This window comes from Gekko japonicus, unplaced genomic scaffold, assembly GCF_001447785.1.
Source record: "Gekko japonicus isolate JY-2015 unplaced genomic scaffold, Gekko_japonicus_V1.1 scaffold3595, whole genome shotgun sequence".
Lineage (NCBI taxonomy): Eukaryota > Metazoa > Chordata > Lepidosauria > Squamata > Gekkonidae > Gekko > Gekko japonicus.
The window spans coordinates 106,432-119,308 of record NW_015173792.1 but is presented as its reverse complement, the minus strand read 5'-3'; the positions used below and the strand labels follow the sequence as shown (position 1 = coordinate 119,308).

The 12,877-nt window shown below is 45.1% G+C and overlaps 1 protein-coding gene across 1 annotated transcript in view; it reads right to left on the bottom strand.

Moving 5' to 3' along the window:
• Positions 1-4,061: 4,061 nt before the first annotated feature.
• GNAT2 (guanine nucleotide binding protein (G protein), alpha transducing activity polypeptide 2) overlaps positions 4,062-12,877 on the bottom strand; it is a 24,158-nt gene continuing 15,342 nt past the window's right edge. Inside the window, exons 5-8 of the mRNA XM_015423556.1 lie at positions 8,669-8,797; positions 8,248-8,377; positions 5,319-5,472; positions 4,062-4,266 (exon numbers count right to left, since the gene is read on the bottom strand). Of these exons, the coding sequence (XP_015279042.1) occupies positions 4,076-4,266; positions 5,319-5,472; positions 8,248-8,377; positions 8,669-8,797 (604 nt within the window). The 3' untranslated portion in view covers positions 4,062-4,075. The remainder of the gene's footprint in view (positions 4,267-5,318; positions 5,473-8,247; positions 8,378-8,668; positions 8,798-12,877) is intronic.

Below are 12,877 nucleotides of genomic sequence, written 5' to 3'. Positions count from 1 at the left end.
CCTGCCCAATGCTGCCCTCTACAGAATCCACCCCCCAAACCTCCAGGTATTTCCCTCCTTAGAGCTGGCAACCCTACATTCCCCTCAGTGCCTGTTGGTAGGCAACTAAGCTTGGTCCTGTCACCTACTTTGGCCTTTGGGAGAAAACACATTGGGGCCAGTCCTGATAGGGTTGCCAACTCCAGATGGGAAATTCCTGGAGATTTGAGGGATGGAGCCTGAAGAGGGTGAGGTTTGAGGAGGGGTGGGACCTCAGACAGGTACACTGCCATAGACTCCACCCTCCAAACCAGTCAGTCCCACATAGGGAACCATTGTTGCCAATCTCCAGGTGAGGGCTGGAGAGCACTCAGTATTACAACTGCTCTGCAGAAGGGAGGGCAGAAGTCAGCTGAAGTCAAAGGGGCAGATAATGGGTAGGTTGATGGTTAGCTGGGGAGGAGATGGGGTTGCCAACTACATGCTGACAAATTCCTGGGAATTTGAGGGGTGGAGCCTGGAGAGGGTGGGGTTTGTGGAGGGGTGGGACCTCAGACAGGTAGAATGCCATAGACTACACCCTCCAAACCAGCCACTTTGTCCTGGGTAACAATTGCTGCCAATCACCAGGTGAGGGCTACAGATCACTCACAATTACAACTGCTCTTCAGGTAGCAGAGATCAGTTCCTCTGGAGAAAACAGTGGACTCTGTCATTATATCCTGCTGAGGTCACCACAGCAAATTGACACTGTTTGCCCAAAGCCAGAGCACTGCCCCAGAGCCTCTTTCTAGATCTCGTTGTATTGCTTTCACAACGGGCTTTACTGCTAGTATAGTTATAATGCTTTTGTGGCTTGTATTCTAGAGAAATATTTGCCAGGTTTCAGTTGCATTGTATCGGTCAGCTTACACAGTAGGTCAGAACAGAGGCCAGATTTTTACCAGCTCTTGCTGAAGAAGTCATAACAGTGGGTATATAAAATTCTCCTTCAAGAATACTTTTTACCATGTGCAAGGGTTACTAAGTATCACAGGAGAAAAGTGAGAACATTTCCTTTGCCACTTGATATGATGATAGATGATCAGCTTAACTTTTATCTACATGCGTACTATGGCAAGGTACTCTTTGATTAAAATAAGTATCTGTGTTCTGCCTTGTGTACTTTGGAAATACAAAAGAAATCACATTGCACTGCTTGCAGTGAATATTCAGCTCACATCAACTGTGTAAAGTATTCACATTTCACAAAGGGTGACTTCCACTGAAAGCTGTTGCTTGAGATATGGGGGAATGAACTTTCTGTAAGGCTTATCCTGTAATGGTTTCACACCTGCAAGTTTCATTTTGTTGTGGCAACTTACCAATGTATAAGCCTATGGTTGACCTGCAGTTTGAATCCAGTTTTCTCAAATACAGCCTTATCCATTGACTGCACTAGTTCTTGTATTAGGCCTTTGCAGATGTATATAACAGGTGGCTTTTGAAAGCTAAAACCGAACTTTAAAATGTTTTAAGTTACTTTTCAAAACAAAACACCATAGCCATGCTTTTTATGTGCATTTCTTTATTTTGGGATTTTCTACAGTTGAAGCTGTATAAGTGATTCTCTGCTGTAAATATTGATACAAAGAGAATCTTGTCTACAGTAACATCAGATGTATTTACAAATGGTCAAGAACAAATACAGCTCTAAATAGCAGAGTGAGAATGCTGACATAACCATTTCAACGTTGTATCATTTCTCTTTCTATTTCCTATGTGTGTGGAGAAGTTCTCTAACCCTATGTCCATCATATTCTTTTGCACATTGCTGTGACCTCTTGTATCAGGGGTTAGTGAGACAGGTGGAGCAAATAGTTTCCACAGCAGACAGATAAAGCATTGAGCTGGGATCAATACTGCTGAGCTCTCTGTGGGGTGAGTAAATCACTCAGGTCACAAAATTCTCTTAATGTGTTTATGGGGAGTTGGACACTAGAAAGCAAATGAGCTGTCTACTTAAGGCTGTGGGGACAAATTGCACCAGTTTCAGAGAACTGCAATTAATGTATTTACTGGAAGGTTTGAAAAATGCCATCTAATTTTCTGTGCTTATTTCTAAACTAGCAAGTTGATCAAATATATAACAATGTAGGAATTATGTCTGACCTGCATTTTCAACCCATTATGATCACACTCAGCAGAATCTCAGTTCAGACCATTTATAGATAAGGAACTGAACAGTTCTGTCAAAGAATCCACAAAAGCACTGGTTATGTCATTCCCACAGAAATGTGCTTTTTAAAAACATGGTTGCATAAACACATGAAGGTCCAGTATCACATGCTTGATTCTTTGTTTGCAGACTGTGTTTGCTGTCTTGCAAATAATGGTTTGAAGACTTAGACTGCAGAATACTTCGATAAGAAAGAAAGCTACCAAAAAATGGCTGGAAAATGGGAGGTTTTTAGCTTTGTTCCTTCATACCTTTTTGGTGTTATGCTGTTTGTGTTGTGGGTGGGTCATAGAAAAATATGGACTCTTTTTTGCTTTAGTGACTTTGTTTACTCCGTTGGCTCTGCTTAGCAGAACAGTGAAGCTAACTGGAAGTCTTTCCTAATAAAAGAAGACAACAGGAGAAAAAGTATTTTGAGAAAAGAAATCAAATTACATTTTGATTCCAAAACAAAGAACAGGTATTTCTAAACGATAAGTGAAAGGTACTACCTGATAAAGGAGTTGAAATAATATTTTTCAACTTTAGTTCTCTGTAAAACCTTCAAAGCTCATTAACCAATAGAGAGAAGAGGAGATTGGATTTATACCCCACCCTTCACTACCTGAAGGAGTCTCAGAGCGGTTTACAATCCCTTTCCCTTCCCCTTCCCACAACAGATACCCTGTGAGGTAGGTGGGGCTGAGAGAGCTCTTTTGAGAACTGATCATGAGAGAACAGCTCTGAAAGAATTTATGACTGACCCAAGGTCACACCAGCAGCTGCATGTGGAGGAGTGGGGAATCAAATACAGTTCTCCCAGATTAGAGTCCGTGCTCTTAACCACTACACCACACTGGCTCTCAGTCTTGAGACTGTTCTGATTGTAACAGTTTTTTGAGGGGCAGAAAGCAACTTCCTACATAGCCTACTATCAGGTTGATTTGTGACCTAGAGGTGATATTTGCATGCATGACTCTTCCACTGCTTTCTAATATTAATATTTTCAAATCTTCCTGGAATGGTAGAGAAACCTACGCATGAATGATTCTGTCAGTGCTGAGGCAGAACAAGATAATTTTGTGAACAAATCATATGTAAAACCCTGGTAACAAACTACAGTGCCAAATAGTTGTAAAGTGTGAACAATCATAACAATTTCTGTAGACTTAGACTGTGTCTCCATATGTATCCTCATGCAGATTAGGACTACCTCATAGCTACCACAGATACAACCTATGTTCCCTCTAAGCTGTGGAGTCTTGTGAGCAAAAATTCTCCTTTGTGAGCTCCTGGCATTAAAGTTGTGAGCGAGCGATTTGGCTACTGCATAAATCAGTATGCTCTGGGGCCCTCCTACCTGAGCTAAGAAGAAAATGTGTGAGCCAGAGGCTATAAAACTGTGAGCTAGCGCACACTAACTCAGCTTAGAGGGAACACTGGATACAACACAGTTTTCTTGACTAATGCTTTTATTTTGTAATACTAAGATTCAGGTTTCTTCTGCTTGGAAGTTGGGAAACTTGCCTTGGAATTCAGGATTAAGTTCACCATCCATTTCAGAAACACTTGCCAGGCTCTTGCACTAGCAGAGCAAGTTTTAATGAGTCTAAAGTTTAAGCCAAAATTTACTGTACTCTGAGGTTACTGAGACTGTTTTTGAAACAAGTGAACTTTTACAAGAACCATAAGGATAACATTTGTAAGCATGGAAATAAACTCAAGTGCAAGATCAGTTGCAAGTATCTCTCTGTTCAAAATGGAGAGAGCATCCTGTGTATAGCCCACGGAATAAAAGGCTTCAGAGGTTTGTTCCCGCATGGGAAGGTTGCTACAACATATAACTTAACCTTTTAATATTCCTTAGAATGAAAATTACCTGTTTAAAAAGCTGAAGTCTTAGAAGAGACCGCAGTCCTTGAGATTCTCTTTGATGATGACATCTGTAACTGCATCAAATACAAATTTGACGTTCTGTGTGTCTGTGGCACAGGTCATATGACTGTAGATTTCTTTCACATCTTTTCTCAGGTTCAGGTCAAGGAACTGATGCTTGATGTAGTTGCCTGCATCATCGTATGTATTGGGGCCTGTTTGTAGAAGGGAAAACAAGGGAGAAGATAAACAAGTTGTTGCTGAAAGATATCTTACTTGTTTAAAAGCTCATGTTCGTCCATGCCATGGTGAATAAACACCTCGATCTGAGCCTTTCAGTGCATGAGTATCATATAAAACAAATGGGGCTTGGAGAGGGCCTTTCATTTTCCTTTCCTCTGTTATTTCTTTTATCCCTTTCCTGAAAGCCACCTTAGCCTTGGGTCCTTTTCCTGTTTTCTTCTCTCCTTTCCGCCAGCCAGCCCTTTGACTTCCCCCTGTCTTCACCTTCCCTCCCCCTTTATCCACTCCCCAGGAACAGTCTGGCCAAGTTGTATGGTGTCAGCATGGCTGCTGGGTGGGAAGAGACCTGCAAGGACTTCCCTGGAGCACCTTCCCTCTCTATTCCCCTCCCCACGGGATATGCTTTTACCACTTATGGTGACTTTGGTGCAGCAAGTGGTTTTATAATCAGAGGACTCTGGCCGTCTATGAAATGTAGGTACCCATGGAATTTTGTTTCAGATTATTGTGTGAGATCCAGTGCAGCATTCCCATGGAAGCAAGGACTTTCACCTGTGGAGTGTGACTTCCTTAGCTTCCCTTTCTGTAGCAGCCTGCAATGTATCACCCCCCCCCAAGTTTGCACCTGGGGGAGAAGTGATGGGTGGCTTAGTGCTGAGGTTGTTGTAGATAGAGAGGTTCCAATGAGTATGTGATAAAAATATACATTTTATGCATGATGGTGTTCATCAATGTATGTGCTTGAGTCCAATGAATAGAAGGGGTGGAGCTGTGCTGACAGAAGAGTGAAGAGAGGTGGTTTCACCTTCTTTCCCTTAGAGCAGCCACTGACCCACACAGCTGTTTGTCCCAGTTGGCGGGGTAATCTTTATAGGGTCAAAGGGAAATTCTGTTGGTGGTGCATTGGCTAAAGCCAGTGTTGTTTCTGCACCACTGTACATTCATATAAGGGAAATGCTGAGCGAAGAGGCCCCTGGCTCTAATAGTTTCAGCTTCCACGAAATGGAAGTCTTGCTCAACTTACCATCGTAGTCTGGGAAACAAATGTTGAGGTGTACTTTCTTGATCTTTTGCTCAAAGAGGTCCTTCTTGTTCAGGAAGAGAATAATGGAGGTGGCAGCAAAGAATTTGTGATTGCATATGCTGTTGAACAGATGCAGAGATTCATGCATGCGGTTCTAGAAGAGAGAGACCATACACTTTTGAAAACATGGAACAGTGCAGGGAAGACTGCAGAGATGGGTATAGTGCAATCATCCCCAAGTGGCCCCTCCCCCTGCAGTCGTGATATTCAGATGCAGCCCCTAGCCAGGTGGGATCATCTTGCAGAAGAACAGCTTCCATGCAGCTGGAGGTACACCTAAAGGGAGTTCAAGGCATCCTTGAGTGGGTGCTTGGCATACCTAACTATTTAAACATCCCTGTGAGGTAGGTCAGGCTGAGGGAGGGTGATGCCCAAGGTTACTCAGAAAGTTTCATGGCAAGGGGTGATTTGGACCTGGGTCTCCTTGGTCCAACCAACAGATGCTTAAAAGAAAGCTTTCCTAAAAGGTAGAGGAAGTAATAATGGGGAGGGGGAGAAAAAAATAAGTGCTAACAGCAAATATGAGACTTGGTATGATGTATTAAACCCAAAAATGCTCTTGCAGAAATTGAAGACGCTTAAGTTGGTATTGGGTGGGAGGTCCACTATTTCCTTGGGTTCCTACTCAAGTCACATCTCCCTGCACTGCATGCCATGTGACTCTATGAGGTAGGAATGTAACAGTAAAAAAGATGAAGTTTGAGTCCAGTGGTACCTTTAAGGCCAACAAAGTTTAATACTGTTTATAAGCTTTCATGTGCATGCAAAATTAAACTTCATTGGTCGTAAAGGTGCCACTGGACTCAAGCTTTGTTCTAGTAAAAAAGACAGGAACACTTGCCGAGACTTACTGGGAAAGGTGGACTATAAATGCTGTAAAATAAACTGCAAAATGTTTTTATGGCCTTCCACTTGTTTTGCAACCTGAGCAAATATTTACCAGAGCAATTTGGCTCTACTCTTGATTAGCCTTTTGGCTTTCCTTACTCTAGGAGTCTAATTACAATGGCGCTTGATTTTAAACAAATAGCCTGACTATGTTGAAGCTCCTTGCTATTTCTACGCCAAGCAGCCTTTTACTTTAGGTAAGACACATGCAAATACTCAAGGCAAGTTTAAATACTTTCTTCAGGGTCAAACAGTGCACTAGAGGCTTGAGACTAAATCGACAGGTGTCTCAAATCTAGGTCCAGTGTCCTACCACCACCCCACCACTGTTTTAACCAACATTTTAATTCCTATGTTGCAACAGCATAGATTAAAGGAATGAGCCTTAGAAAGTGTTTACTCTGTAAGGTTTTCTCTTCTATTTCCTGATCATGGAAAGAGTTTGATAGCAATTTCTGCTTACTCCCCTACAGGAATTTCTTTTAATAAAAAAGACAAACCCATACCTAAGGGAAGTCTAAAGTATCCTTGAGTGGGTGGAAGCACCCAAGTACCTCCCCCCCCCCCCCAATTTCATCTTCTGCAAGTATGTGATTTTTTTTTTGGTCTGTTTATGCTCAGACTACATTTGGTTTTATTTGGCTAGGAGAAAACAGCTGATGGTTTTCTGCCAAACCATCTTCCCCTTTCTCTATTCTCTCTTTTTGTTGCTGTTGATACAGAGTCTACAATCAGGTGAGGGGGTTAAAGCTTGCCATTTAAAATTCTGTACAGTTAGCTATGCTATTATTTCCCCCTTTGGGTATGATTTCTAAGGGAAAATGGTAGAAGACATGATGAAAAATACTTCTGAGAATACAAGAAGAGTCCTGCTGGATCAGGCAGGTGGTCCGTGTAGTCCAGCATCCTGTTTCTCTCAGTGGCTGACCAGTAACCCTAGAGGGCCAACAAACAGGCTATGAAGGCCAAGGCCTTCCCCTGATATTGCCTTCATACACTGGTGTTCAATGGTTCTGTGCATCTGGAGGTTCCCTTGAGTCACCACAGCTAGGAGCCACTGGATAGATCTATCTTCCATAAATCTGCCTAATTCCCTTCCTTAAGCCATCTACGCACATAATTATCATTGTGTCTTCTGGAATGGAATCTGCAGCTTTCCTCCTACAAACAGCTGCTCAATAGCTACTTTCTTTGAGAACAGGTCATCCAGACCAGTATTGCTTTAGATCACAGCATTGTGTCGTGTACTCAGGTTTTCCCCCACTTTCATTCTTGCATCTATACGGAAGATAACATTTCCGTTTAAGGAATCACATCCAAGGGTGTGAAGTGTGAAGTATGCAGACCACGGGACAGTGGAGAAGTGCTCCCCACCCACACCTCCTTATGTAAGCATCAGTATCTTGCTGGTTCTCTGTCTTAAAGAAACTGAGCAAATGTGTTTCCCACTCACGCTGTAGGATTATTATTTATTTATTCCTCTGTTTTTAAGAGCCCCATTGATTTTGATGTCATTTTTGACGTAGGCTGCCTTACATGCATGTGGAGGACTGGAATTAACTGGTTCTTAGATGTTGCTGTGCTTTGCAAATTAATCCTAGCTCCAAATTCTAACTGCTTGCAGAGATTTCTATTTTCTGACCAGGGTTAAGTTAGTGCCAGGCAACTATTGTTTTGCTTCCTGGGCTTGCGTCAGAACAGCACAAACAAACTCTGAAGTGCCCTGAGGGTACCCACTCTATTTCTCTCTCCTGCTACCTGGGAGCACAACTGCTAGTAGGTTGTGTGAGATTCTGGCTTTAACCCATCAGTGTGTGTGTGTGTGTGTGCGGGTGATATACATCTGTCTCTGCTGGGTGTCAGCTTTGTTCCTACTGAGTTTTAATTTGGGGATTCACTTCAAGGCAGGGAATAGGCAGAGGCAGGCACACTTGGAAGTGGGCCAATATTTAATCCCATAGAATTTGAGCTAAAACCATACCACTTCGTCATCTTCAACCAACACCATGTCATAAGCACTGAGAGCTCCACAGAAAATGATGCAGGTCACTCCTTCAAAGCAGTGGATCCACTTCTTGCGCTCTGATCTTTGTCCACCCACATCAAACATCCTGCAGAAGGAAAAACATTATTTGTGGCATATATTTAGTACTATCCAACTCACATACAGAGAGGCAGCACAGTTCCTTAGTAAAGTAGTTTAAGTGAAATGTTACATTTGAAACTTAAGTTCACTGCATACCCATCATGATTGTTTACATGCATCATGTACCTTTTTGGATGAAGGCATGTAGATTATAGCATCAAATGTGAAATCCACACAGATTAATTATGGATGTTGAAAACTGGCCAGAACAACTGGCATAGTTCTAATTAGTTAGAGAATGAGGAGTTTTGCTCACCTGAAGTTGAGGTCTTTGACAGAGAATCTTGTCTCTATGATACCTGTGGTCTTAACTCGTGATCGCAGTACATCTTGTTCAGTGGGAAGATAATTGGGACCTGTGATCCTGTCCAGTTCATTCAGGTAGCTGAAGAAGAAAGAGCAGTTTGCCATCTCTACAGCACATTCTGGGATACTCTATAATAGTTGCTTATCCGCTGAACAACTCTGCAAGATAGTCATTTTTATCTATAGGTAGGGAGCTCAGAGGGTTTATTGTGCCCAAAGTCAATTACAGAGCAGTCCTCAGGACATTTTCCTTACAGTAAGCCCTGGTACTGAGTAGAATAGCAGAGGGCCAATGTTCCCTCTAAGCTGAGGTAGTGCGAACTAGCTCACAGTTTTTTAGCCTCCGGCTCACACATTTTGGTCTTAGCTCAGGAAGGATGGCTCCAAAGCAAACTAATGTATGCAGTAGCCAAACAGCTTGCTCACAACTTTAATGCCAGTAGCTCACAAAGTAGAATTTTTGCTCACCAGACTCCACAGCTTAGAGGGAACATTGCTTAGGGCTGGTCTGTCTTTATGGCTGAGCTGGGTTTGACCCCAGATTTCCCTGAGCCAAGCCATTGCACCCCTTTGGCTGAACATAATATCCTCTTAAAGAATCTTAGAGCTAAGTTGCTGGAAGTATTGGTTGCTATGCCACCATTGCAGAGAACCACATAAGAGCAGCTGGAAATGGGATTTCAAATCATTGCTCTGCAAAAAATTGAAATTAATGGGGAAAATAATGTGGCATGAATCATCACCAGCTCTTTGCTGATTCACTGCAGGCATTTTCAAATGCCTCCATTTTTTTGCTACCTGGCTAGATGAAACCATGGGATGTGTCCCACTGTTTGTCTCATTTGATTGGGGCTATTTACATTTGCAGTAGAGTACCTCTGTCCAAACATGTGCAAGTCCTTTCAGGGGATTCAGTAAAACCCTACATATATGTTCCAAGCCTTTAATGAATATGTTTAGCAAAAAGTAAAGGAGCTTGGTCAGTTGGGTTATGGCAAGGCAAAAGAAAGCTATATTGTCCACTGGGGCTTTCACTAGCACCGTTGGCTCCCAAGTCCCCCAAAGCCCCAGCCTAAGACTCCCAAAGCCAGCATGCTGCTGGCAGTACTAATCAGCACCCTAAGGCTGCTCTGTGGCTGCAGAGGGGAAAAGGCAACAGAAACATCCCTCGGAAAGCTGTACACAGCATAGTGATCATAGCAGCGTCTGTAACAAGCCTGCCAGCACCCACACATTTTGGAGCAGTTTGCTTACCACTGCCTCCATGAGTGAGTGGCACATGCTGAACAAACCATTGTGGGACAACATAGCCATGGTCCTCTGATGTCAAACCGTTGCCACCCATATGTGGACTACACTGAGGGATGAGAACACAGGGAAAACAGGTTCCCACATAAGGAGCTCTGTGGCACAACATACTCCACTGAGCTCAGCAGACATGGGTTTGAATCCCCACCTGCAATTAAGATCCCTTCTACTAGGTGGACATGCAGGGGAGGATGCATGATCACCTCACTTAGGCCAGGCAGTCTTCATAGACTGCCCAAGACCCCTCTGGACAGGGTGGGATGTGGGACAACCAGTCTGTTGTCAGCCAAGAGGAATGGAGACATCAGGACAGCAACAAGGGAATACATGACTGCACCCTCCCCCAACAGCAGTTCCATCGCCACTACCACCATCCTGCAGCTCACTGGGAAAAGGCACCCATGTGGCAAATGGGTGTGGGTTCGATTCCCAGTGAGGGAGATGTTGGCCGGAAGGCAAAGTTCACCTTTTGCCCAGCAGCAGCAAAACAGGAGGGAGATGCTGGGCTCAAACCCATACCTCTGACACTTAGGAGCAGTTTGCCAACCAGACACATGGGGATAATAAGACATAGTATAAGGAATTGGGCATCTCTGCTGTCAGCACCACTCAGGTGAAGTAGGGCAAGGGGAGACTGCAGAGACCGGTATGGTGCAATGAAAAAGCACAGGCATAGCATACCCAAAGTCACCAGTTCAGTTCCCACATAAGCCCTACAGCAGTCCAGTTGGACTCCTGATCACATGGGAGATTTGGCCCCATCAGACATCACTGGGAGGGGACTGGATCTCTCGTCCTGATTGGCAGCTCTACATGCCCATCATTTTGCCCATCAAGTCCCCAAGCACCATCTCCCTCCTGTGCTCCTGAGGCTGGTTGTCATTGCCTGTTTCCCCCCTTGCTTGTGTTGCCATTGTGCTTGGTCCATCTCCACCCCAACCTCTTTATGCCTTATCAGATGCCAGCAGTGCTCCGGGGCAGCATGCAACCTGAAGACCCTTCTCCTCCCTCTTGCAAGAGCATGTCCATCTGCACCCACTGAGACCACTCCCTCAACCCCCTCCTGGCATTAGAAGTCCAAGCTGAAGGCAGCTGTCGTTAGGAATGAGCAGGAGGTGGAACTGAGCCTGATCTGTTGATCCCCAATTAAACACAAATACAGCTGGAGAGTGGTTTACACATTTATTGAACAGGATGGGGAACACAGAAACAAGTCAGAGGACTGGGGCTGCCATCCCTCTCATTCTAGTAAAGGCTTCTGTCCTTTGCACATTACACTGACAAGCCGCACAGAGTCAGAGGTAGAGCTGTCTCAGTCACTACATGCCCTTGAGTGGGGAAAGTGTGCCAGTCGAGCAGGAGCTGAGCCAGAGCAAGAGAGAGTGGCAACCCACTCCAGAGCAGCCAAATGGACACTCATCACTGCAGCTGTCAGTCAAGCTGTTGCCTTGGCAGGTGGTTGGAATCACACAGGGAATACGATTTTTCCTGGCCCCTGCCCTGTTGGGTGGCTGCCTGCACAGGGTCCAAAGAGACAGAAGGAGAACAATGAGAAATATTCCACAGAAACAAGAAGAGCTCCAATGGTCTGCATATGGTGCTCTAGCATGTTCACAGCTCCGCCCTCCTCACATTGGAGAAGGTCCCCACATAGTGGGCTGCCCCTTGTGGGGTACATAGTGTAACCACTGAGCCAGCACATACCCATGCCTTGTATGGAACTGCAGTGGAACTGAGCCTGCCCGGTCTGCTTAGGCTGCTCCGCAGAACTCTGAACCTGCAAGACAATTGGCTTGGTCAGCAGTAGCACAGATCAGAGTGTGGTGGTTGGTGGTCACCAGCCTCCACTTGCAGGGACAGGGGTGACTGACATGGTGTCATGCTGGCAGCACAGTACTGGAATGCCAGCACATCTGCACACACACCCAGCACTGTACATAGTTACTGTTAGCCACAGTCACACTTTCAGGAGTCACACTTGTTACACAGAGTAGGTATGGAGTGGAAGGAGGGGAAGATGGTTGCAACAGTCCCATTTTGAGGAGGGGGCTTCCCCTTGCTTACCTTTGTGCGTGTGTGGGGGGGAGTGTATTGTCCTTGCATACACACACACCCATGAGGGAGAGCAGGGTTTCCCCTTTGGTGTCTGTCTCTTGAGCTGGAGTACCTATAAAGTTTCTGAACAGAGTAGTGTTAGGCAAATATAACAACATATGCCCTGGCTGTTTGGGCTCAGAGTGCCTTTGTTTTGCAAAGTACCTCTTCTGTGAGGTTCCTGCCACCAAAGTCTCCCAATCTGTGATCTAAGTGTGCACACCATGGGCCACAGTGATACAGTTCCATGTTACACACACTATGGGTGGCTCAGCTGGTACTGAATGACTCAATGAATGACTCTCTGAAATTGCTGAGCAGTCGGGTTAGAACGAAGTACTTCTTCACCCAAAGAGTGATTAACACATGGAATTCACTGCCACAGGAGGTGGTGGCAGCTACAAGCATGGACGGCTTGAAAAGGGAATTAGATAAACACAAGAAGAGGGACCTGCGATACTTGCGGGGGGGGTATTTCCTCCGGCTGCCCTCCTGAGGAAGCAGGAGGACCTCAGGGCTGAGGAGGAAGCGGCCACAGGTAAGTCCCCCCCCCGGCTCTGGCGGCGAGGCCTGAGTGGCTTCCAGCTGCCGAGCCCATTGATCCACTCCCCCCCAGCTCTGTCGCCGATCTCCTCCCTCCCCCGGCTCTGGCAGTGAGGCCTGAGCGACTTCCAGCCACCAGGCCCATCGATCCCCTCCCCCCCAGCTCTGTCACTGATCTCCTTCCTCCCCCGGCTCCAGTGGCAAGGCTTGAGCG